At 42.9% G+C, this 27,416-nt stretch overlaps 1 protein-coding gene across 1 annotated transcript in view; it reads left to right on the forward strand.

Moving 5' to 3' along the window:
- The first annotated feature begins 4,284 nt into the window (after positions 1–4,284).
- LOC143640160 (endothelin-converting enzyme 1-like) overlaps positions 4,285–27,416 on the forward strand; it is a 68,278-nt gene continuing 45,146 nt past the window's right edge. Inside the window, 2 exon segments of the mRNA XM_077108063.1 lie at positions 4,285–4,445; positions 17,490–17,599. Of these exon segments, the coding sequence (XP_076964178.1) occupies positions 4,285–4,445; positions 17,490–17,599 (271 nt within the window).

The raw sequence follows: 27,416 nt of genomic DNA on the forward strand, positions 1-27,416 counted from the left end.
TGAACCCTACTATTATGTATAAGTACAATGTACTAATAAAAAAATTTTAAATCAAGTTAAAAAAATCTGTGTTCATTTTGCTAATACTTAGAATTTCTATATCTGTGTTCATGAATGAGTGTGTTTTCCTTATAAAATTTTAATAGCCAGGCCATGTCAGCACCCACATAAGTGAATCAGCAAGCTTTCTATTTTTGCATATTTTGTGTTAATTAATATAGCCTAGGAATTACTTGTTCCCTACTTTTATAATCATTTGTGTTTGATGACTGGCTATAGTCTGAATGTTTGTGTCTCCCCTGAACCCTCAACACAGTTGAAACTGAATCCCCAGTGCAATGCTATTATGAAGTGGGGCTTTCAGGGAGGTGGTTAAGCCATGAGGGCAAAGCACTCATTAATGTGATAAGTGCTCTTACAAAAGAGGCCTGAGGGTACTTATTTGTCCCTTCCACCACAGGAGGACACAACTAGAAGGAGGCATTAATGAAGCACAGAAACCTTAGCTAAACTCTGAATATTGGTGCTTTGATCTTGGATTTCCCAGGCTCCAGAACTGTGAGCAATAACACTTTTGTTGTTTGTATGTTACACAGTCTAAGACATTTTGTTATGGCAACCTGAATGGACTAAGACAGGGCCCTTTTATAGATTGATTTTTGATAACCTTTTCAAAATATTCCATGTGTTTTACATCATTGTTTGTTATTTTAAAGTGGATATTTCCTGTTGGATCTATTTTCTCAATTTTAATGATTTATATTTTATAAAAAATATTTTAATATATTTTTAAAAATTTACTAGCTTAAACTTCATATTCACCTTGGAGAAGTGGTGCACACCTGGAATCCCAGTAACTCCAGAGGCTGAGGCAGGAGAATTGCAAGTTCAAGGCCAGTCTCAGTAACTTAGTGAGACCCTGTCTCGAAACAAATTTAAAAAACAAGCTGAGGATGTAGCTCAGAGGTGGAGAGTACCCCTGGGTTAAATCCTTATAACCATTAAAAAAAAAAAAAAAGAAAACTACTCCATACTGTAATTTCTAATGCTGATATTCTTTCTCCCCACCCCCACTACATTCCAGACTTTTAACATTTTGGTTCTTTTCAAAGAGTAAACTTTTCAGCTTTTTTTCTGCAACCCACCCCTCCCCCATTTATTTCTGGGTTTTTCTTTAGTAATACACTTCCTTTCTTTTCCCTTATATTTTTTTGCGTTCCTGGTTAGCCATTTCTTCTGAGTATTGTGGATTTTAATTTGTGTTGTTTTCACCGTCATTCTTGTTGTAGTGGTTCAGTGTACTGGCTCTGGATCACACTATCTAGGTATAAATACCAACTCTGTTATTTATGGACTGTGTGCCCTGGGGCAGCTTATTTAACAAAGCTTTGTTTCAATCTCATCTGTGAAATGAGACGATAATGGAATTAAACTCTCAAGATTATTGTGAAAATAAAAAGACAATTTATGTAGATCACTTAGCATAATTCTGGTTTGCATAGTCATGTCCAACACTTTTTAGGAATTTTCATTTCTAAATAAGAGCATGTCAAATTTCTTTTTAATAAAGTTATTTAAAGAAGTGGCTTCTATCTCTAAGGTTATAATTTTTACTAATTTGTTTATTGATTTCAAAATTTATTACAGTATGATCAAACATGATTTCTTATCTGGGAATTCATTAACAATTTATTTGTGTTTTTAGCAACTAGTTAATGTTTCATGTGTGTTTGAAGAAATTGTGCATTCACTCTTTATTGTGTACAAAGTCCTTTATACTATCATTTCATTATTGTGTTATTCAAAGTCTCTCTACCCTTAATTTTTTTCTCCCTAATCTGTTACTTTCTGAGATATGTATTAAAGTCTTCCAAAATGGCTGTGCATTTTTCTTTTCTACTTACATTTTTACCAGCTTTTACTTAGAAGTTATATTTGTGACTTTTGATGTTATAATGTGAGATTTATGAAGGTTCATTATTAGCAAAGCTTCTTATGGAATGGTATTATTCCCAAATAGGAATTATCTTGTTGAATCCTTTCACATCAAATTCTTTCTTGTCCAGCATGGTTATCATGTTTCTTTTTAGTAGTAGTTGCCTGATTTATTTTTGCATGTTCTTTTATTTTCAACTTCCTTCTTAGATGTGCTTCTAAATAATTTATAATAGATGTTGTTTCACCAAATTTTGGGTTCTTTCTATTGAAGAAATTTCATCCATTTGTTGTATAATTACTGATGATTTGAATTTTTTTCTTGCAAACTGATTGTGTATGTGAGTGTGTATCATGGTTTTAGAACTTCCCTCCTATCTGTTCAACATGGCTTATCCCTGTCATTCTTACGTTGCAATTATGTAGAACAGGAGTTGTCCTCCTGCTCCTTCTTTTAGCAAATAAAATTTTATTAAAACACAGGCATGCCATTCATTTACACCTTATCTATGGCTGCTTTCACACAACAGCAGCGGAGTTGAAGTTGTAACAAAAGACTGTACGGGCTACAAAACCAGTTATTAACTATCTGTCCCTTTACAGAAAAAGTTTACCAATAACTAATCTAGATTTTAATTTTATGTTAATAATTTTAAACATATGCCATATCCAGACAACAAGTTAAATACTTTCTCCACTGATTCTTGAACTTCATATCTAAATACTTTTTAAAAAAATGTTTTTTAGTTGTTGATAGACCTTTGCTTATTTACAAGTGGTGCTGAGAACTGAACTCAGTGCCTCACACATGCTAGGCAAGTGCTCTACCCCTGAGCTACAACTCCAGCCCCTCTTCATACATCTTGAATTCATTATTTATTTTGTCGAAGTTCATCTGACAGTCATCCTTTCAAAGAGAATCTATTGCTGATACATACCTTCTCAATTTTTCATATCAAAAATCAAGTTTTTTGGGGGGCTGGGGTTGTGGCTCAGTGGTAGAGTGCTTGCCTAGCACATGCAAAGCCCTGGATTCCATCGTCAGCACCACATAAAAATAAATATAATAAAGGTATTCTGTCCAACTACAATTAAAAAATAATAATTTTTAAAAATCAAGTTTTTAAGTTTTAATATCACTTTTGATTATTTTCATGGATATAGTATCTGAACTTCTCTGAGGCTAATTACTACATTGGTTATCCAAGAATGTATTTTTACATTCTTGCGGGGATATTGACCAATTTCACTTTACTTGATTTGAAGATATCAAAAAAAAAAAAAAAAAAAAAAGAATCCACGCTAAATATTATTCAATTTGGTTTCTCCTCCTCACGCAAGTTCTTTCTCTTGCCAGCACCTCCCCCAAGTTTTCCTGCTCCCCTCCACCGCTACGGCCCCCCGGAGGTGCGGTCCCCAGGCCCACCGGCCCGCGCCCACCGTCCGCAGCCGCGTGCTCCGCGCCCGTGTGCCCCCCTCCCGGACCCCTGCCCCATGCACCGCACACACTAGTCCACACGCCCCCCAGCCCAGCGGTAGGTGTAGTGCAGTCTGCGCTGGGCCGCAGTGCGGCTGCGCGCGCTGGGCCGCAGTGCGGCTGCGCGCGCTGGGCCGCAGTGCGGCTGCGCGCGCTGGGCCGCTCCGGGGCTGGCTGGGCAGCGGCGGGGGCGGGGCCGGGAGCGAGCGGCGGCGGCGGTGACGTGGGGCGTGGCGTGGAGCGGAGCTTGGGGCTACAGCAGCGTGGGGACCTCGAAGTAGAAAGCCCCGGGGACAAGGAAGGAAGGCCGGGCCGCCAAGTCTCCGAGCGGCAGTTCTCCTCGGATCTGGCGGGAGCCTGCCCCAACACCTCGGCTTCAGACGTCCCCCTCCTCACCCCCCAGCCCCAGCCGCTGACGGGAGAAGGCAGCGGGGGGGCTGAGGGGCGCCGCCATGCCTCTGCCGCGGTGAAGCGCCCGGCTGTGAGGAGCCGCTTGGTCTCCCCGGTGATGTCCCCCAGGCGGCAGGCGAAAGCGACTTACTGGAGCCCTGGGGTATAGGCCTAGCTTATCCAGCTTCCTTCCTCCTCCTCCACCCCTCCCCCCCTTTCGTCCTCCCCTCCCAGTCTCTTTCCTCCCCCTCCCCCTCCCCCTCCCCTCCCCTCCCCCTCCCCTCCCCTCCCCCTCCCCCTCCCCCCTCCCCCTCCACCCCTCCCCCCTCCACCCCCGCCACCCCTCCACCCCTCCCCCCTCCACCCCCTCCCCCCTCCACCCCTCCCCCCTCCCCCCTTCTCCTCCCCTCCCCGTCTCTTCCCTCACCCTTCCCGGCGCCGCCATCTTCCCTCCTTTCCTCTCCCCCACCCCTCCAGCAGCGATGGCAGAGGAACAACAACAGCCGCCACCACAGCAGCCTGATGCCCATCAGCAGCTTCCCCCCAGCGCCCCCAACTCGGGGGTGGCTCTGCCAGCCCTTGAGCCCGGGCTGCCAGGGACAGAGGCCAACGCGCTGCAACACAAGGTCAAGAACTCCATCTGGTAAGAGGATCCTCCATCTCTGGGGTGAAAAAGCCCAGGCACATATAAATAAATATAGGCCTATCAACAACTGAAAAATATTAAAAAAGAAAAATCTTTCATGTCCCTTTCCAGCCAGTTCCTACCCATCCCAAGCAACCACTGATTTGATGGTTTTGCTATCTAAATCATATTTAGATTGGTTTTGCCACTTCTACAATGTTATAAAAGTAGAATGATACAGGATATCTTTTGTGTCTGGTTTCTTTTATCGAAAAGACCCACTAAGTTGTGTTTGTTAGTAGTTTTTCTTTTTGTAGCTAAATGGTAGTATTGCATTGTGCTGATAAACCATTTATTTATCCATTTAGGTATCTCTAGGCATTAAGATTATTTCATGGATTTGACTATTTTGAACAAAGCTCTATAAATAGTTCTGTGTAATTCTGTTTGTGTTCATTTCTTCTGGGTAAATACTGTGAGTAGAATTTCTAGGTCAAATTGTAGAAGTATGTTTAACTTCCTGAAAAAGTGCCAAAGAATTTTCCAAATATATGAGAGTTCTAGTTGCTCTACAGTCTAACATTTTGTACTCATTGGTGTGTTATATTTAGTTCCATCATAGTAATATTTTGGTACCTCTGTTCTTTTTGATTAATCAAATAGTTTTTTGTATTCAGTTTTAATCCTTCTAATGGATTTTTAGTTATACTTGCTTTATTTTCAGGGATTTTGATAGGGATTATAATATATACTCTTATCACAGTGTACTTGGTGTTTATATTATGTCATTATTATAAAATTAAGAATCTAAACAGGTATTGTTCCATTAACTCTTTTATGTTCTTTGTCCTAAAAATACCATAAAGTTTTCAAAAGGATTTTATGATTTTCAATTTAAACAATCACATGCATTTTAAAGATGAAAGGAAATAGTCTTTTATCCTTACTCACATATTTGCTGTTCGTATTTTTCTTTTCTTTGTGTGAATCCAAATTTCATCTCATATCATTTTCCTTCAGTCTAAAATCTTCAGTTGGTATATGTTGCAGTTTACATTTATGGTCTGTGATTCTGAGATGACTTTTGTTTTTCCTCCTCTCCCTTTAAGGGTGTCTGTCATCCTATTACCTTCTAGCCTTCGTTATTTCTGATGAGAAGTAGTGTTTCTTGGTATCATTTTCCCCTTACTGTAAATTGTCTTTTTTCTTTCTGATGAAATTTAGGATTTCTTTTTTTACACAAGTAGTTTAGCATTTTGACAATTGTGCAAATTGGTGAGATTTGCTTTATGGTTCCGCATAGAGATTTTTCAGCAAATTAGATCTGCAAGTTGATGTTTTTCACTGATTTTGGAGAAAGTTTTGACAGTTTATTCACTCCCATCTACTTCTGATACTCCATGTTTTGGACCTTTTAGCTGATGGTCTATTCATGTTTTGCAGTATTTTCTTCTTTCCTACTGAAAACTTTTTATTGAGATGTGTTCAGTTTCACTTATCATATTTTCTGTTCTAGTCCATTGTTAAGCTTACTCAGTGAAATTTTCAAGTATTGTATTTTTTGATTCTAGAATCCCATTTTTAAATAGTTTGCTGTACAGTGAGTTTCTGTTCATTTATTTTGTAACCATATTTTGCTTATAGTGTTTGAATATTTATAACTCTTTTAAAATTCTTTTCTTCTTATGTCAACATTGGTGTCATCTCTGTATGTTTGTATGGCATGCTTTATTCCTAACGGTTATATTTTTATTTCTCCATGTATCTAGTAATTTTTAATTTCATGTTGTAAATGTAGAAAATGTGTTGTAAAGTTTTGCTTTCTGTTAATTTATGCAGAGTTTAGTTTCTGCTTTGATTAATAGTTTGGTAAATTTATTGTTGAGGCTTTATTTACATAGATAATGGCCAAATTTTCCAACTAATTTTAACTTATTCTAAAATAAAATGAATTTTGGGATAGCTTATTGATAAAATTATTGACTTCTAAAGTGTGAACATTCTTAAAATACTTTACTTTTTTTAAGGTTTAGACTAAGTTCAAAATTTAGAAATCTGTTCACAGCAGCAATTTTTGCTTACAAGTTACAATAATACATATGCATGAGTGCTTTAATTTATTCCATAGAGCACTGTGCTAATGTCAGGGGTTCAGCTGAGTGCCTTTTGGTTTGTTTATTTTTGTTCTGATTCTTGGTCATCAGTTGTTTCCTTTATAAAGGCTGCCTTGCAAAATCAAGCTGTTTATCAGGACTGGAATGAATGTAAGTAGGTTAAGTAAAAGTTTAAATCCGCTACTAGGAAACAAGTTTTTATATTGAGTAGCAGTGTCATTGTGTACATAAAAACTTTTTTATTGCTGCTTTTATGCGTTCAGTATTATAGGTGATAACAGTTTAAGAGCTGAAAGTGTGGTCTTTATTCTTAATTTGAGGCGACATATTATTTGGTGTTGATTCAAGAAACAATGTAACTTCCATTCCGTATGACACAGATTTATAAATACGATACTAGTATTAAGGTGAAGTTAGTAAGGTTAGGGAAGCTGAGCAAGTTGTACAAAAAATATGGAATTGAAGGTGAGCATTGTATTAGTGAGATTTGATTAAATGGACAAAAGGTAGAAACACTAAAGAACCATAAAATATTTGACTGAAACCATGTAGGAGTATTAATCTGCCTTGTGATTACAGTTGGATGTAACCAAGAGTGTTTGAATGGTAAGGCACCAGAGTTCACTCCTTGAATGCAAGGTCTGTGATTCTTGTGCATCTCTGACCCTAGTGCCTATAATCCTCGCTAGATGATGACACTAACATGTGCCATTGTAAGAAAATTAATATATTTTTTTTAGGGTTAGAAACACTGTTTACAATAAACACTTGTGGAACAGATTAGAATAAACATTCCTTTTCAGATTGAAGAATTTGAGATTCTGTTGACAGTGAAGTACTGAAAATGCTCATTTACCTCTTAAATCTGGGAGTAATGGGTTTTTGGAGAAGTATTTTAGGAAGATTACATTATAAGCAGGTGATGTATTATGAAATTGTGTTTTAGGATGATTAAGAGTGACTCTTGCTCAGGAGTTAAATAGATATGTCACAAAAGCCCAATGTAAAAAGTAACTCAGGAGATATAAGAAAAAAAAATAATTATAAGGATGGTGGAGAAAGAAGCAAAGGGGAATCAAAGATGCTGCTAGTTTACAAATCTGGTTGACTTGGATGATTATAGTACTACTTGTGGTGTTAGAAATATTAATAAGGATTGATATTGTCCATAGGCATAGGAGGAATAAATGAAAGTTATTTGATGAATTTGGCTTTAGATATTGTGTATTTTAAGTGATGGCAAATTACTAAAAATAAATGCTTTCAGTAGAAATTTGGAGGCTCAGGATCCAAAATGCAGAATTGAATTTAAAACTGGGAATGTGCATTTGGAAATTTATTATCCATAGAGGACAAAATCACAAAACTAAACGAGCCATTCAGGGGTTACAACATAAAATCAGAGCACATAATGAAAGGCAGGTGCTTTCAGTTTTTAAGGTTTTTTTTGGAAACAGAAGTGAAAGTATACAAAAGAGAGACCCAAAGTTTAAATCTGAGGGAGGCCAAGTGGTTCATAAGGTTTGATGTCTTAGTGCAGGGATGGGGGAAATATAGCCCATGGTTCATTGTCTATTTTCATAAATAAAACTTATTGAACACTGCCACTCCTACTTGTTTACATATTGTCTATGGTTGCTTTTGTGGTATAGTAGTAGAATTGAGGAGTTGGTATGGAGAGCAATTGAATTCTGATTGCCTAAAATATTTGCTGTGTGGTCCTTTACAGCAAAAGTTTGCTGACCTCTGCTATAGAAACGTAAGAAATGAAGAACAAGAGCATAGCCTTTATTTTATATATATATAAATATATATATTATATATATATATATATATATATGATGCTTTTGGTAACCGGAAATATTTATCCTGTGGACAAATATCCACTGAGAATGTGCTTTGTGTCTGACACTGGGTTTTGCTGGTATAATCTAGGAAGAGGCTGGGTAGCAGAAAATTAATTAACCAGTATGTAAATGGTCAAAAATGGAAATGGTGAATGTAGAATTTTATTTTATGAATCCAGAAATAAATGATTAGTAATTCAAAGTGTATATAAGGAAGAATTTTTTTTAAATGTAGGAAAAATATGAAAGGAATATTTTTACAGAGTTTCTCTGGAGAGGCAGAGTGTGTTGCCATTATAGGAATTAATGGTCTAAGACTTGAACACAGGGAGTACATGGGCCTCATTACGGGAAATGAATAGAATTGTTTGTGGAATTAAGTTAAGAATAGAGATTGCTCACATAGCTGTTTTTAAATAGCAAATTGTGTTAGGTAATCAGCAAAAATTCACTAAAATGTACTTGATAGTTATACAGAAACTGCTTTATTGGTACTGACTTATGGTCGTAATGGGTATTATAAAAACAAACAAACAAACAAAAACCCTTTGTATGCAGTTTTCACACTGGTATAGCATTGTATCTTTTTTTGTTTAATGTGTAAGTGCAATTGTAATATTTTCACCTTTTTTTCTAACCACCAAACCCAAATATAATTGCCTTGTTCAAGAAGAACAGCAGCAAGAACTTTATGAGCTCACAGAGCAATGAGGTGTACTCTTACTGAAAGGAGGAATATGTTTGATTGCTTTTCTGTCTTCCTTCTAGATAAAAATGGAATATTTTATTTGTGTGACTGGATTTAGGTCTTTCTAATTTATTTGTTTTCTGTTTGTTTCATGTAAGTGTATTTTGTTTGACTATATTTCCATCCTTTTTCTGACATTTGGATTTTCTTTGGACTCCATTTTAGGTTTTTTACTGACTTTTTAACAATGCCTCTGTCTTTTGTTTTGGTTAGCTTCTTTAGATTTTAAAATACATCATTAACTTTTCATAGACTATTGAGAGTTAATATTGTACAACTTCACATAAAATGCAGAAATCTTTTGACCTACGTGTCTGTTTACCTTATGGGTCCAGTTGCTCATCTCCATGCTGTTATTGCCTTGTGTATTATATTTAAAAGCATTGTGACTCCTATGAAATAATGTTATTTTCCCTTTAAACAGCTGTGTTTTAAAGACATTAAAAGGAGAAAGTCTTTTTACTTATTGATGTTTTTTTTTTCCTTACTCAAGATCCAGGTTTCCCTCCGATAACATTTTCTGTCAGCCTGAAGAACTTCTTTTAGTGTTTTTTGTACTGAAGTTAGTTGGGAATGAATTCTTAAGTATTCTTTTACTTGAAATTGTCATTATTTCACCTTTATTCTTGAAGGATACTTTTGCTCTCCCTGTTCTTCTGTCCATGCCCAACCCGATCTCCAAGCACTTTAAGGATGGTTTTGCCACATCTGTTAGCATCCACAGTTTCTGAAAACAAGTCTACAGTAATTTGAATTGTTCCTCTCTATGAAATATATCCCTTCCTAGTAATTTTTGAGTTTTCTCTTTAATTTTGGTTGTCAGCAATTTGATTATGATATGCCTGTGTTTGGTTTTCTTTGTATTTGACCTGTATGAGTTGGACTGAGTAGAGTCTTTAATGGGCAAGTTTGTCACATTTGTAAATTTTCTGGGGGGTCATTATGAAAATATTTTTCCTACTCTGTTTTCTCTGTTCTGTCATTACTATCTATGGCTAGCTTTTTAATATCTTCCCCTTAGGTCTCTGAAGCCCTGGTTATTTTAATCTTTTCTTCAGTTGAATAATTTCTGTTCATCTGTCATCAAATTCACTTATTCTTTTCCCTGTTGTGTCTCTTCTAGGAAATTTTATTTTAGATATTTAATTTGCTGTTTAAAAAATGTTTTTGTTTTCTTTTAGATTACTGTTTTTTTCATTCATTACCTTCCTGTGTCCTTTCCTCATTGAGCACATTTATAGTATCTGTTTTTATGTCCTTGTTTAAAAATCTTAACCTATCATTTTGAACTTACTCTCTGTTGACTATCTTTTCCCTTGAGATTGAATCACATTTTTTACCAAGGAATTTTAAATATTATCAGTGTTATTTGTGGAAATTTTGGTTTCTTTCAAAGGTTGTTTTCAAGGGTTTTTTTTATTTCTTTGTTTTAGTGAGCCTTTAATTTTGTTAAACTCAAATTCTAACTTGGCTGAGGATAGCACCTGCTCAGATCTCTGTCTGTTTGTCTGTCCTCAGCTGCAAACTGGCTTGGGCCTGTCCTTTAATGTGGGCTTAAAGACTGGGGAAAATATATACCAGAAATTTGGCTTTTTTTGGTGGGGGTGTCTTTTTCCTTTTGGAATTCTGTCCTGACTTTTTGGTGATTGTGGCTGTCCTGGCTGGGTCCTCTTTTTCTTCAGGCCAGGAAGATAATGGGTTTCCTGTTGTAATTGTAATAGCTTGAGGTTATGGATGCTTGCCTGCTGGACAAAGCTTTTGGAATGGGAAACTCACCTGTTCTGGTCTCTAAGACCTATTAAAAAGAGCAACTCATTCATCCTGGTACCCCATATATACTGAGGATTAACTGTGTTCCTCTCTTTCTCCCTCCTTCCCTCCTTCCCTCCCTCTCCCCCTCCCTGCCCTCCAGGATTTATTGAAGCTATTTTTAGGAGCTTTCTGGACCATATTGAAAGCAGAGTTCTTCTCGTCACTTTTAGGATTTCACCTTAATCTTTGTAGTCTGTCCTTAAAGATAATACTCCTTTTAAAAATAATAATAATTATTTCACTCATTCTTGAAAATTTACTTAGATTGCTTGACATCATTGTTTTATTTTAGATATTTGGGGTGTGGGTAACAGGGATTGAATTTAGGGGCACCACTGAGCCACATCCCCTGACCGATTTTGTATTTTATTTAAAGACAGGGTCTCACTAAGTTGCTTAGCGCCTTTCTGTTGCTGAGGCTGGCTTTGAACTCCCAATCCTTTTGTCTTCACTGCCCCAGCCTTTGGGATTACAGGTGTGCGCCACTGTGCCTGGCTGATTTCTTTTTTTTAAGCTTCCTTTTTTGTTTCTAAATTTTTATGACAGATTGTCATGTGAATGCACATCTGGCATTAGGTTGAAGCCCTGTCGGGAGACTTTCCTATTTTATTTTTTCATGTGTTTTTGGGCAAGTTTGGGGGAGGTTGCAAAATTTTAAATGAGAATTCCCCAAAGTCTGTGAACAACCAGTGGTTTTATGAGATATATTAAATAGTCTTGAACATAGTGTAAGAGAGTTTTTCCTTTTAAATTCTCTTTAAAAAATGCAAATTTTTGTCCTCCTGAAATAATTACAGAACCACGGGAATTTGCAAAAAGATTTTGGGGAGAAGAATCGCGTACAGCCTTCACTCTCCCCCTTTAGCACTGACATTTTGCACAACTGTGGTACAATAACACAATTGAGACATTGGCGTTGGTACAAGCCATGGAGCATGATCTGACTTCATCAGCTGTGCGTGTGCCGGTGTGCCTGAGTGCAGACCTGTGCAGGTTTGTGGAAAGACCACTGTCCCACCAAAGCACCCTTGTGCTGCTGCTTGGTAGCCGCATGTCCCTCACCCTGTTCCTAACTCCTGCAACCACTTATCTGTTTTCTTCTCTATAATTTTTTTGTTCTTAGACAATTAGATATATGGAATCATAAGTATGTAACTTTTGAAATAGCCTTTTTTTAACATTCAACATAATTCTCTTTTATGCCTTCTGAATTGGAAAAATGGGTTTAGTCTGTAATCAGTATGGTGTTTGAGTTAGGAAAAGCTGAGGCCTTTTTAAAATTTGTTGAAATGTAACATGTATACAGAAGATTATAGAAATCATAAGGAATCGTCGTAGAAATGAATTGTCGTAGACTCCACTTGCACACTGTGTGAATGAGCCATTAAACTATGGCTTAGAAGGAGGAGGAACCAGCAATACCTCTGGGGTCTCCCGCTGCCCCAGCTTGGCACTCCCCAGCTTCTCCTCAGAGATCCCCACAATTAGAGATGACCTGCCTGGGTGAACTTGGCAGTTTTCATCATAAACTCTTGAACCAGACTCCTTTTGCTCAGCTTTGTGTTTTGGAGATTCGCCCTACTGTGGCGCATTGATTTACAGTATTCTCTTGCAAGACTGACCTTGTCATTCATTTTCATATTGATGGACATTGGGGTTGTTTTCAGTGTCGGGCTATTACACGTGGTGAGGTCAGGGTCATTCTTGTGCCCGCCTTCAGGTGCATGTGTGAATGCATTCAGTGGAATTGCTGGGTCCTAGGGTGTGAGTATTACCTTTAGTTAGTATTGCTAGAAATTTTTTTCTGATTGATTAGACCAGTTAACACTCCTACCAGCAGTGAATGAGAATCCAGTTGCTTCTTTTCTTTAGAGGCCCACCTTTGGCATTATCAGTTTTTAAGATTTTATTTGTACTGAGAGCTGTGTACTAGAGCTGTGTACTGCTATGCCACAGTGGTCTTAATTGGTATTTTCTTGATGGCTTGCCATCAGGCTGACTTCTTTTGTGACTACTCATCCAGGTCTTTTGCTCATTTACTCATTTATAGGAGGGTTTTCTGTTTATTTGCTTTCCCTAAAAATGCTGCAGATATGAGTTCCTTGTTGGATATGTGCATTGCAAGTATCTTCTCCCACTCCTCGGCTTATCTTATCGCTCCAGCAATGGCGTCTTTTAAATAAAAGATGTTCTTAAATTTAAAATGTGAATTTTAAATTTAAAAAATCATAAAGGTTTTATGATTAGTGCTTTTTCTTTATTTAAGTATTTCTTGCCTCCCCCAACATCTTGAGGACTTTTCCTAAGTCACCTTCTGGTGATAAAATTTCCTTTTACATTCCTGTGTTTCCATTAACATTAAACAAAGACCAGCTCAGAGATTTCCCAACACCCTGAGAGGCCTATGCCCTGCTGGAGTCAGTGGTGTCTGTCGGGCAGGAGCCACTCAAAGGACGTCCCACGCACCAGGAAGCTGCCTTCTTGTACCTCATTTGTCAAAGGGAATGTCAAGTTCAGAAAGGGGAAGGAAGGCATTCCATAAATCACAGTTCTTCCACTTATAGGCAACAATGGAAGCAAAATGTTCAGGAGGGCTGGGAATTATAACTAGGCGCCTGTCCCTTGCCCCTAGAAATTCCCAGTTCCATTTCCAGCAGGCAGCCACCGCAGGCCACAAGGACAAGGACCCTGAGGTCCCCTCTGCCAATTTGGTGACAATTGTCTTAGCTCCAGTGCGCTTTTCCTGGTGTGACCCAACAACAACAAGCAATTAGCATTTGTAGTATAGTTTGGAGTTTTCAAGTCAAACAGAAGGCATAAGGCTATATGGGATCCGCGTTGCACTTGATTTTCAGGTTCTAACTCAAACACTTAGTAGCTGCTAAGCTCAGTTTAGTCTCCCTGAGTTTCCATTTGTTCCTGTGGGGAATGGAATGATATGCCCATGTCTTATGGTAATTATGAAGATTTATTCTTATGAATTAGTGAAAAAACTTCCAGAGGGCCTGGAGGTTGTTTGCACATTCCTAATGGCCTCCAAATCACCACCCTTTCAGCTATTTCTTATGACTCAACCTTCATATAATAGCTTTCCCTCCAACCTGTGTATACCCTAGCAGAGTTGGGATATTGGGAGTGGAGTGTTGGGACTGGTGCCCCTGATTCAGGACTCACATGCCATGTTCTGACTGTGCCCTGTAGCTTATGGGTCACAAAGACCTCTTTGGTATTAAAGATGATGCACACACGCAGTTGGCTCAAGGACTGATGTACCCATGGGGTGATTTAGGTGGTAGTAGGGACCACTGCAAAGTGTCTGCAGTGCAGAGGGTGCTAGCAAGGGACAGACCTAATGAAGCATGGGGTGAACAGGGTGGGGTGAGGCAGGGGCCCATCTTCACCTCCCAAGGAACAGAGCCCAGGGCTGGGAGACAGCAGGCACCCTACTCAATAGAGGTGTTGGGAGACAGCCCCGCTTGCTTTAAGAGAAAGTATGTTCATCCTTGATGACTGTCACTCTCCTTTCTCCAAATTGTGACACATCTCAGATCTTAAATAATATATTCCTGAAATGTTTGTTCACACCTTTCTGCTCACCCACATGCTTCTCAGGATTAGAGCCTTTTTCTTCCTAGAAGCAATGGAAACGTAATTTGATGGTAAAATACATGACTTCTTGTTTTTCTAGATGGTGGGGGAGCTTGCCTGAGGAAGTGGATGGCACTGCTGGCCCAGATCCGCTGGGGAGCCGGGTCCTGGTGCCAGGGAAGGGGCTCTCCCTCAGCCTGGCTGGGAGCTTAGCAGAACACTGACGAGGGCTGAATTGCTGTGAATGAGACTCCCATTTATTTCAAGCATTCTTTAAGCACAACAATTCTCTCATGGCTTGACATAATAATAGAAATATTTTATAGTTCATCCAAGATTTGTCTTTTGCTTTCTGCTTATAGATGTTTAAATTGCCTTGAAACCCCTTTTTTCCTCCTTCATTCTGCTTGATCATTAATGCACCTGTCTTCCTCCGCTTTGTGTCCTGAAGGTTGAAGGAAAGGCCTCCTTGTTGAAAGACGGTGTTGTGATTGGCATGACCTTGGCCAAGGACAGATGTTTCTTTGAGAATTTAAACTAAAGGAATTCTAAGTTCTTGTTCCAATTCTGTGTTGTGTTTGGAGTCCTTTGGCTGGCAGGGTCCTCACTTCTTGCTGTCCCCAGGGTTTATCTTCTTGTCCCTGGCACGTTATCCCAGCACACTATCTCAGGAAGGTCTATGCTTATGATGGGAGGGTCATTTTCCGAGTACTCATATGTTTAAAATGCCCTTAATTGTCTTGATTGTGGACGGGTAGTTTGTTGGTAATGGAGCCCAGATTCTAATTCATTTGTTTTCAAGCCTTCGATGCAGGAACTGCCAACGAGGAGTCTTGTTGGTTTGATGACTGCACTTTGTCCTCTCCAGGAGTCACAGGAGGACCAGCTGGGGATGCCGTTGGTCTCCCCTGTCCTCCTGGATTTCTGGTTCTGAGACATGGAGGTGTCCTTGGAGCCATTCATCCTTGCTGTGGATTTGGCGAGGCTGCTCTTGCTCCAGAGAAGCAGGCTTTGCAGCTGTGCTGTTAGCAGCTGTCACCCACTGTGTCTGGGGCCTGGGGTCCAGAGTGCAGCCCATCTTTGGCTTTGCTGTGTCTGGGCCTGAGGCAAGGCAGGGCATCTGGGTGGGAGGGTGTGTGGAGGAGGCTTTCCTCCTGGCTGCTTGGAAGAAAAGAGGGAGGAAGAATCAGGGGTCAGACATAATCCCCAAGGACATGCCTCCAAGGACCCACTTCCTTCCACCAGCTCTCACCTGAAGTTTGTGCCCCTCCTGGTAGTGCATATCAGCCTCTGGTGGTTCTGGGTACTTGCTGCATGGTCATCCCTTATTGCACAGCCTCTCTCTGGCTCACTGCATGGCTCCCATTTGCTGTGTGGCCCCATCCCGTGGCCCCTTCACTTCCTATATGCCTCTCTCCAGGCACATGGCAGGACCCCCGTTCACGTGTTGCCCCACTCACATCTCCCCCATTCCATCCCCCCCTTGCTGCAGGATACTTTCAGAGAACCTCTTTAGAGCACTAGTGCTCACCGGAAGCTTCCCTGTCTTCTTGCAGTGCCCAGTAGGTGGACAGCCACACCTCACCTGCGAGCTCCTGCTCCTCATCATGGCAGGACCCTGTGCCTCTGCCTCCCATGCACAGTGCAGATGGCAAATGAACAGTTCCTGGTCCAGGATGCCTCCTCCCAGTGGGTGTCAGCAGGGCCAGGGAGCCGAGTGGCATCATGTGTCAGCCGGAGCTCTGAGGTCAGCAGGCTTGTCTCTGGTGACCAGCCTCAGCTCTCAGGGCCTTGGTTTCCTTTTCTGAGAACTCAAGGAAGGCCTGGTGGTGTCTTGGGTCCTGGCCGTCAAGTGCCTACAGAAGGCCTGCTGGCTGTCCGCTTGCCAGTCCTGCAGCCCCCTGAGACCAGCAGGCTTTTCCCTGAGGGGAGTCATCCGGGATGTTCAGGTGCCCCACATCTCCTGGGGGCCCTGGGATCCTGGGACACCTTCTCAGTGGTGACCCACATGACTATTTGCATTTACCCTATTACGTTTGGAGCTGTCTAACTTCTGGTAGGGATGGGTTGGTTCACTCCTAGTTGGGAGTTTTGTGGGCTTCGCCAAGTCAGGTGCTAAGGTGGAGGTGCCACTGGAGACTTGGATTCCAGCACAGTGGCAGGTCTGCAGGTGAGCACACCAGGTGCAAGCAGTTGTGTGTGTCACAACTGGGCAGGAAGTGCCCTGGGATCTCAGGGCAGTCCAGGGGATGTGGGGCATCTGTATATCCAGGAGGAGTCCCATTGGAAAAGACCTGCTGGTCTCAGGGGGCTGGAGAGCCTGGCAAGATGACGGCCACCCAGTGCTCTATAGGTAAGAATGACAGCTCCAATGGGGGAGGCCTATGGCTCAGCCCCGGCTGCTGTTTGTACTCCCATGTGTTGGGATGATGGGCTGAATTTGGAATCCCCAGGGTCTGCCTAAGCACTGGCGTTTTATTCCAGGGGCAAAGTGAACTAGTAGCTGTTTTCAAAGTTGTCAGAACAGACAACAATAGAGTCTTTCTAGTTTGGCGTCCTCTTCATTAGCATGCACAATGCGGAGGCCAGAGTTACTGAAGCAAAATCAACAACTTCTGATTAATTTGCAGAGCTCAACCATGGGATCCTTCTGAAATTGTTACCCAGTGCTGCTGCCTGACTGAGTCACCTTGTGGAAGGGCCCTTAATTGGGAACAGGCTCAGACAGCAGCAGGGACAGCTACAGAGAAGGAATACCAGGGCCGAAGCACCAGAAAGCAGGTGGCAGCAAGAGACGAGAGCACTGACAGTCACGGTGACCCTATCTGTCTAGAAACACGTGTGCCGGAGGCCAGGGCTCAGAGGGAAAGGAAAAGCACATGACCACCTTTAGAAAACCAGGAAGGTTTCTTGCAGCAGCTGGCCTTGTTTATAATGCGCCTTGCTCTTCCAGGTTGCCCGCCTCTTGGTCTGGAGACCCTAAAGATCACAGACTTCCAGCTCCATGCCTCCACTGTGAAGCGCTACGGCCTGGGAGCGCATCGAGGGAGACTCAACATCCAGGTACAGATGCGGCCAGGGTTCACTGAGCTCGGGTTGGATGCCATGCATGGCATTTAAAATCTGTTGGTCCGGGCTCTCACGACAAATGTGGCATCGCTGCGTAAATCTCACTGTGCAGAGAGCACGCTGAGATGCAGAGAGGGCGTGTCTTCTTCAAAGATGGCCTTTGGTAGAAGTAAGGTCCCTGGCACCTAGACCAGGTGGGTCTGCCTCCCTCTTGAGCTTGTCCCTCCACAGGCCCTCTGTCTGGGAGGAGCTGGATCAAAGCGAAACAGGCCTAGGGACCTGCTTGTGGCTGAGGCGTGGGACAGAGAGGTCGTGGCCCTGCTCCTCCTTGGCTCCCTGCCAATCTTATTCTCTTCTCATCTCCACTGTGCCCACCTCCTCCAGGCTGTTCAGTGACCTCAAAGGTCCCTCAAGGTCGAATCCTTAGTGCTTTCTGGGGATGGGTGCATCCCGCCTTTCTTTCTTCCCTGAGGCTCCAGGGCCACTGTGACCTTGGCCCTCCATACTGTCAAGTGTCCCTCTCAAGTGATGGCTCCACACACTCTACACACCACATGGTTCTTGACTCCACACCTTTCCTCAGGTGGGTTTCTCTGCATGGAACCTCTTTGCCTCTCACAGTAGAAATCCCCGCTGATCCCTGCTGTCCCTGCTCCAACAACTCTTTTGGCCTCTTAAGTCAGCCCACATGTATTCCCTCACAGTGTGGCAGTTGGAGGTCTCACTGGGTGAGGTCAAGGTGTGGGTGGGCTGGTTCCTTCTGGAGGCTTTGGAGCATGTGTTTCCTTCCCTGTCCCAGCACCCCGAGGCCGACCTGCTCCTGATTTGCGGCCTTTCTTTCTTGGGAGCCTGCAGGGCGGGCCGAGACCTTGGGAGCAGCTGTCTCTCTGCTTCTCTCTTCTATTCACTTTTGAGGACCTTGTCGATTATGCTGGGCCTGTCCAGATGCTCCAGGACCCTCTCCCTCCCCTTCTGCAACCCAGATCCTATCTGTAGTCTCCATTCCTCCTTGCCATGTAGCCTGACATGTGCACGGGACATGGGTCTCTTGGGGGACACGATTTTGCCCACCTCTCTCGGGTGCCGTTCCCCGACCCTGGCTCCCGCTGGTCAGTTCTTCTCAATGAAACGTCTGATCTGTCCTGCCCTGTGTTGCTCTCTCCTGTTCCACATTTCATTTCTTTTTCCCCATCCACTCTGTAAAGCGGATGCAGGTTCCAAAGCCTTATGCACAAGTGCCATCTTGCTCAGGTCCTTCCAACCGTGCTACACTCAGGCTAGTGACTTCTAAGTGGCAGTGTGGAACCCTGCGGTCATTTTAAGTGTGCTGTGCCAGAGGCCCCTTCCCAGGGAGTGCAGGGGCTCAGGGTTTTCTAAGACTTGAGCCCATCCAGATTGGTTTAGAAATACTCCTTTAAAAAAAACTGTGAAGAAACATTTGGTTTTATACAACTGGAAACTTCAGAAAAAAATGAATAAAATAAAAATAAAAACAACAACAACAAAAAACTCCTGTATTTTACACAGGAACTCTGAAAGGAGTTTGACCAGAAGTTCCTGCTGTCAATCCCTGAGTGCCCCAGGCCCCTGGGGGCCTCCAAAGGGGAACCAGAGTCAGACCCAAGGGGTTAGATCCACATGGGAGCGTGGGGCTGTTTTGTGCATCGACAAGGGGGGCTCATCTGATGCCTTCGATGCTTTCTCTACAAATGAAGTTATCCTTTAAATAAAGGAGCCTATATTTATTCATGCTGTCTGCCATCAATGGCAAGGCCCTGTTGACCCTAAACTTGTAGGGCCTGGAGTGAGAAGGTGGGGTGCTGACCTGGAAGGACTGTCCACCAGCAGGCTAGATGGGCAGAGCATAGCAGCAAGAGTGCCGGGGTCAGACATGCTATGTTTGAGCTTGTCTTGGGATGATCACCTCATGTCTCTGAGCCTCAGTTGCCTCATCAGAAAAATGAGCCTCCTGAGTGTCCACAGGGTTGATTGAGCAGGGACAACAATTCTGAAGCATTTGCTGGGTTACCTCGTTCCTCTGCTGAACACGCCTGGTGGCTCCCAGCTGTTCTTTGAACAAACCCCCAGTTAGTCCCTGGGTGCCCGAGCCCTCTCGGTCTCTGTGTGTGTACCTGTCTCTGAATGTTTCTTTATGGTGTTATCTGAGCCATCCTCCATGAGAGGGGCCTGGTCTTCAGCTCCTCTCTCCCCGGATGCCCCAAAATATTCCCTGAAGCACACAGAGAATGTGGCCAGAGAACTGGCTGACGTGGACAGAGTGCTCATGGCCTGCCTCACTGGGCTGTGCAGCAGGCCCCTGGTGGATGTGTCCTGTGCTCACTTCCTGGCCATCTTACCTCCTCCTTTGTCCTTTACCCATGAGAGATAGAGTGCAGGGAGCAACCAGGCTCCCCACCATGAGTGAGTCAGCAGAGCCCACTCCCCTGCCCTCCGTCAGGGTGGATGGAAGTCACATTTGTCTTTATGGGGATTTTTCTCTTCAGTGGTAGATTCTTTGCCCTGATGTCCCCTCACAAGAACATCTTGAGACCTGCTCTTAGAGTGTGAATGTGCTGCTTTAATGGCCAGGGTGAGGCCACCCATCCCTCAGCCTCTGGACACCACCTGTGCTACCTGGTGTTGGCCCCAGAGTGTGGAGATGGGCCAGCAGCAGGCTCGATTCCAACCCCCACAGCAAGTAGACTAGGTCGGGCCCCCACTGGGGTTTGTACCTCCCCGTCAGCTCCATAAGCTTCGTGATTCCGCTGCCACAGGTGCACAATTAAAGTCAATCCAAAAATACTTCTCCCCACACATCACGGTTTCAAATGCAACTTAAAAATAACTACATCTTGTCTCACATATGAGTATTTTGTAGGCGTGTCAAGCTAATGGGATTTTAAGTGCGAGAAACAGCAACGTGTCAGAATTAGAAGTCGTATTTTAAATACATATTCTGTAGCGCTCGTGGGACGTGAGCATGTTGAGTGAAGCCCTGCATGGGCTCAGGGCTCTCTGGGCACACAGTGGCCACAGTCCAGGCTGAAGCACACAGAGGCACAGGCTGGGAGGCTCCAGTTAGCTGAGTGGCTTTAGTGAGATGCCCACCTCCTTGGAGACTCAGTGTCACCATCAGGAAAGCACGAGTCCCACCTCTGACTCTGTCCTGGTAGTGTGAGGACAAAGAGGAGTAAAGAAGGAGATTTGTCCCTCCGAGGCCTTGTTCATACTCTCAGGGGACCTTGCAGAGTGCCTCCTCTGGCCAGGCACAGAAAGCTCCTGCTGACTGCCCACCTTCCAGAGGCTTTGATCAGTGACAGGAGGGCCCTGAGAGGTGTCCACACTGTGCTCAGTACCTTGCATATGTGGCTTCATTTATTTTTCAACAGGAGGGACAGGGTGCTCAAGTGACTCAGCTAGGATTTCCCAGGAGGGGTAGATTATGAATCCCAGCAGCTTGAAACCTCCATTTGTTGCCCAGCCAGTGCCATAAAGCTGCTTCCCACGGTGGCAGCTGGGGTGTTCCAGCTACAACATCTGGAATGATGGCTTGTCTGTGTTCCTCTCTTTTCTGACAGGGAGCACATGTAGATGTACTCATCTGTCCCCTGGCCAGGTGATGAGCCCCTTGCCAATCATGTGCATCCTGCTTTCTTGGGTCCTCCTGCACAGTGTCCATGCAGTGTCTGCACACGTGCTTCACACGGGCTTTGGGACAGTTGCTGCCATGCATATGGGTTCCATAGCGACAGTGGAGCTGTCCTGAAGGAGGGTCTGCTGTCATTGACACACTTTCTTCTATGTGATTGGCAGACGCAGGAATGATGTCATCATGACACACACAAGTAGCATTGGTTCATGTGTGATTTTTGCTACTATAGCTATCGTTTGATGTTGTGGGGGTTTGGTTCCAGCCCCCCACTCTTTGGATTCCAAAATCCATAGCTACTCAAGTCCCTTAAATAACGGCTGTGTTTGCATGCAACCCACCATATCCTCCCATATATTTTAAATCCTCTCTAGATGACTTGCAATACCCAATACAGTGTAAATGCAGGCTCCATGGTTGTTATTCTGCATTTTTTAAGGAGTAATGATAAGAAACATGTATGTGTTCAGCACAAACACAAATCCTGATTTGGAAAGGTTTTGATTCATGGTTGGTGGAATCGGCCAGAAGGCCCAGTGTGCAGTAATGTTGGTGGGATCAAGTCCCAGCCCCTGAGCGTGGAGTGCACTAGCCTGGGCGAGTGCAGAGTCTGCAGGGAACAAGGTCCTTCAGGATCCTCTCACCTCCTGTTCCTCTGACCCAGAGTGGCCATGTGCTGCCTTGTGTTCTGATCCTTTGTAAGCATTGTCCTTGTCCCTGCAGCTCAGCAGCTCCACTCTGCCTTCTGCCCCTTCCCTCACCTGCCTGTGCTGTTTGTTTGCTTCTCTAAAGCCGAATCCTATCATGATTGCTGCATTCTACCTGTCTAAACTGTGCTAATATTGTTAGAATTGATTGTTTTTGAGTCTTCTGATTATGGAGCTGCGTGGATTTTTGGAAGATCTGGCTATTACCTGGTTTTCTCCATGTACTTGGTTTTTGTGGTGCAAGATATTGCAGACTGTGACCTTTTACTGGAAAGCATCTGCCAAGGTGTAGCAGAAGCACCTCCCTCTTCTGCCCTCATTTTAAGCAGAGGACTTTGAAAGAATCTTCCTAGCTCAGCTTACAGCTTCCTTTTTTTCCAAGTAGACTTTTACTTGTGTTAATTTAATAATATAAGCTCAGAGAGGACACCAGGACAAGATAGATTTTCCAGGAATTTCAGGAGAGAGTCAGGCAGGCGGAAAGTGAAGGCTGTCCTCTCCCTCTGATTACTCTTCCAGTGTGCACAGGACCGTCTATACTCAGTCCTGAGAGGAGGCTTGATCTCATGTAGAAAGCATCAGTGGGCTCTCCTGCTCTGGAAGCCGCAGATTGGAAATTGACATTCCGAGTCTCCAGGAGAGCATGTTGACAATTGCCTCTGAATTGCTTGCAGTCACTGTGCAGAGGTAGCCCGGTAGTTAGATGGGTTGTCTAATGGCAGCTCTTCACCTGTTCCCTTCCCAGAGCATCCTCTGAGGACCCACTTTCCATGCTTGTACTCTAAGGCAGGGGGTTCGGAGGTAGCGCCCCCTGCTCAGTGAGGTGTCTCACAACTGCCAGGGTGCTGGGGCTTCCTTAGCTGGAGATTTCTGAGCTTCCTGCCTTGGCTGTTTTGAAGGGCTGGTTTCTATCTCCCTTGTAAGTCTTCAAGGTTATGGTTGGGAGAACCCAACCCAGGAGCAAAGGAACCCTGAACAAGTGCCCGGGGCAGGTATCCCTAGGTTCCTGCCTACAGCTGAGAATGTAAGAAAGCTGGTGCTTGGACCAGAGCTGGGAGGGAGGGGCCAGTGCTTAGAGTCCCGAGATGGAAGGTGGCACCACATTCACACCTCCCGTTGTCTCTGTGATGGTCTGGCTGCCATGTCGGACACTTGGTGGCCCCCATCTTGAGTGTTAGAGAACGCTCAGTTTGGCCTCACGTTGTTCCTTTTTCCTGAACTGTCTGGATATAATAGAACCTCTCTCTCCCTCCACCCTGGTATCAGCATGGCTTCTCTCTGGTCCTTTAAGGGACATCTCCAGAACACCTGGATGCTGGTGTTGGGACCCAATTTCAGCACTCTGATCTCTTTTCACCTGAAATGAAGGGTAAGCCTTGAATGTAGCCCATGCCTGTGGCTTCCTGGGTGCCTTCTGTTCCTGACGACAGGAACTCAGCTTTAGAATAGGGAACCAACAGAGTTTTATCCTGCGGTTGGAGTTCATGTGCCTGGGCACAGCCCACACTCGGCCCGGCTGTACCTGGGGCCCCCTGGCCAAAGTGGCGACCATGCCTCATCTGGTGGGAAGAACCTGGAGTCATTTTCTCAGCTTTGCCCCTGCAGGTCCTGTGCCTGCCGACGCTGGACCCTCCACCAAGTCCTGGACCCTAAAGCCTGCCCGGACCTTCTACCTTCCTGAGTCTCTAAGCTCAGCCTCCTTTTGGTTTCTGCCTGCACAGATCTCGCTGTGACTCAGCAAGTCCTTCTGAGGGGCTAGTAGGGGCAGGGCTGCGGAGGCAAAGCGGCGGTTGTCGTTTTTGAGTCTGGGAATGTTGCATCTTTTCTGATAAAGGGCCTTTGTTCTACATCTGGCTTCAAGCAACAGTCTTAGGAGACAGTTTGGGTGCCAAAACCCTGGAATTTTTGATATTTGGATTTTTATGAAAATAGCAGCACCAAATGCTTAAAATTGGACTGCCCCAGAAAACTAAAAATGTGTGTTTACCGAAATGATGACAGTGTGCTGCTCTTGTTTCTTACAGTGGAGGTTCAAGGGCCCAGAGCCCGGAGCCTTGACCTGTGGTCATGGACTGTGAAGGAACCACAGGTACCTGGCCCAGGCGTAGCCCCTATTCTGCTTACCACGGGAGTTTTTCTTTAGTATGTCACTGAATGTCTTGAAATTAGTACTTCGTATAGCCTTCAATATCCCCAGAGGGAAAGCCCTGCTTTAGAGATGCGGAAGCCCAAGTCAGAGGCTGAGGAGCCGCCCTCTTCCACAGCCACTAAGTGCAGAGCTGAGACTCAACACCAAGACCCCTGGGATGGAATGCAGTCCCTCTAGCTTCACATATTTATAACCAACTGATTTTTGAAACAGCAAGAATGTATGTATTGAAGGAAAGCCTCTTTAGTAAGTGGTGCTGGGAAAGCGGGATATGCATATACAGAAGAAAGAAAGTAGACCTCTATCTTTTACCATATACAAAAATCAACCCAAAAGGCTCAAGAGCTTAAATGTGAGGCCTGGCACCGTGACACCACTAGAAGGAAGGGGAAATATTTAAGGACATTAGTCTGGGCAGAGATGTTTTGGGCTATGACCCCCAATAGCATAGGCAACAAAAGCAAAAATTGACAAATGGGTTTATATCAAACTAAAAATCTTCTGTACAGGGATCCATCAAGAGGGAAGAGTTCATCTGCAGAATGGGAGAAAACAATTGCAAACTATTCATCCCAAACAGGATTGATTTCCAGAATATATAAGGATCTCAAGTAACTCAATAGCAAAACAAAAACAAAAACAACAAACAACCCCCACAAAAAAACAAATAACCCAATTAAAAATGGAGTGAATGGCCTCAATAGCTATTTCTCCAAAGAAGAGACATAAATGACCAGCACCATACATGAAACATGCTCAGTCAGCATCACTAATCAACAGGGAAATGCAAGTCAAAACTGCAAAGAGATACTATCTCACCTCAGTTAGAGGGGTTGTTATTCAAAAAGGTGAGCATTAACAGATGCTGGTGAGCTTGCAGAGAAGGGGAGTTCTCATCGCTGTTGGCAGGAATGTAAATTGGTGCAGTTGTTAAGGAAAGTAGCATGGAGATTCCTCCAAAAACAACCACATGACCTAGCGGTCTTACTGCTGGATGTGCATGCCGAAGGCACCGAAGTCAGCACGTCTAAGAGATATTTGCGCTCTCCTGCTTATTGTGGCACTGTTTATCACAGCCAAGGAGATGGAATCAACCTGAGTGACCATCTACAGGTGAATGGATAAAGAAGTGTGGTATATACTCAGTGGAATATTATTCAGCCATAAAAGGATGTTGTTTCCAGAAACATGGATAGAACTGGAGGATGTGTGTTAAGTGAAATGAATCAGGCATTCATTTCAAATAGACAAATACTGAAGGAAAGCCTCTTTAATAAGTGGTGCTGGGAAAGTGGGATATGCATATACAGAAGACAGTAAGTAGACCTTTATCTTTTACCATGTACAAAAATCAACTGAAAAGGCTCAAAAGCTTAAATGTAAGGCCTGGCACTGTGAAACCACTCGAAGAAAATTCCACGGACACATACTGCATGGTCTTGGAAGCTAAAAAGTTGAGGTTGAAGAAGTAGAGAGTAGAATAGTGGTTACCAGAGGCTGGCAAGGGAGTGGGGAAGAGAGAGATGGAGCGAGGATGGTGAACGGGTGCAGGTGTGCTGTCGAATGGGAGAATCACTTCTGATGATCTGTAGCACTGAAAGATGCCTGTGGTTTTCACCAATTAATTGATTATTTCAAAATAGCTTCTTGAGAGGATTTTAACGCTCCTGGTACAAAGAAACGGTATGTGAAGTTTTAGATTTGCCAATTACCATGATCTGATCCTTGTACATTGTATATAGATACTAACATGTCACTCTGGACCCCATAAATAGATGTATAATTACTACATTATACATATATCATAATTAAATTAAAAACCAGTCAATTAAAATTAAAAAGTATATAAAATGAATGTAAGAATAATGTAATAAATGAGGTGAGATGATGAAGGGGGTAAAGGAAGAGGCTACAGGAAGTAGAAATCACGATTTCACTGTCTGTAGTAAGAAGTTAAAAGAAAGTTTCTAAAAAAAATACAGAAATAACTATGCTACATAAAAGGCATGGCTACTAAATCAACCACTAAAAGATTAAACCTTTAAAATTTCCAGAGGCAATTTGCACATCGAGCAAAGAAAACATGTCAATTGCTAAAATAAAATAAAAGCTAAAATATCTATATATTATTTATACATAATATATAATATAATTATGTATTTTAAAAAACCAAAAGCTAAAAGCAACAATAAAAATAGACAAGAAAAATTGATGACTTAGTGAATATCTGTCAATGGACTAAATTCACCTAGTAATAGAAGGAAACTGATTTGTCATCAAATGAATGTCACCCCAGGCCACAGTAGAAGTGGACCTCAGAAAAGATGAATCATGCCTGTACCCACAAGGGCTTCCATTTCTTGGGTGCTTATTCGTGCCAGGACTGTGAGAAGTTTTTACCTGTGATTGGTATCTCCAGCCCAACGATTCTATCATGTAGATTCCATTGCTGACCCTAGTTTAGGGACAGGTAAATGCAATGGGAGACACTCAGACGTGAACTGTTGAACCAGGACTTGAACTGGGACAGCATGGACGGCAAGGGGCATTCCATGTGGAGCCGCCTCCCTGGAGTGCAGGGAGCCTGGCCTTTCTTTCCATGAATTGCTGGGAAGTGAACCATTGATGATTTGTTCTGAGAATTCAACTTATCCCACAGTTATCCAATCTTAATGGGCAAAGTGTTTCTCTGATTTTAGTTGAATTGAGTTAGAATGTTGATGTAAAAATATTCTTTAGTTTTTTTTTTTTCAATTAGTATATTTCTGTCCTTATGTTTCCTTTTATAAAACAATTAACAAATGGTTTATGGTGTATTTAATAGATTTCGTTTTTCAGCATTTTTAATTTCAAGCTCTCGTTCTATACTGGTTTTCTGGGCCAATGCAAGGAAATAATTAATATAATTGTTTTGAGGTTTAAAAAACATCTATAAAACCTGTAAGTATTTCTTTTTATCTGACTTGACTGATGATTGAGGTCTGAATTGGGACAAGGTGTTTTGCTAATTTGCAGAAGGATCAACTGATTTGTACCTGGTCAGTTTTATAGGTTTATCACAGAGATTTATGGAAGGCAGACAATTCAGATGGCATTATGGCCATTTGATGGCAGATTAGTTACTCAACTGTACTAATCAGATGTCACATCTAACTTTTTTAAGTAACCCTACCACCATCCCCCAAAGTGGTAGCTTGTCAGTAACCTGTAAAGTTTCAGCCATTGCTTCTAATTTTTTTTTCTCAAAAATATTTTAAAATAAGCAACATTTTATTTTGTCTGGATAGCCCTGGGCTACATCTGCAG

This window comes from Callospermophilus lateralis, unplaced genomic scaffold, assembly GCF_048772815.1.
Source record: "Callospermophilus lateralis isolate mCalLat2 unplaced genomic scaffold, mCalLat2.hap1 Scaffold_127, whole genome shotgun sequence".
Lineage (NCBI taxonomy): Eukaryota > Metazoa > Chordata > Mammalia > Rodentia > Sciuridae > Callospermophilus > Callospermophilus lateralis.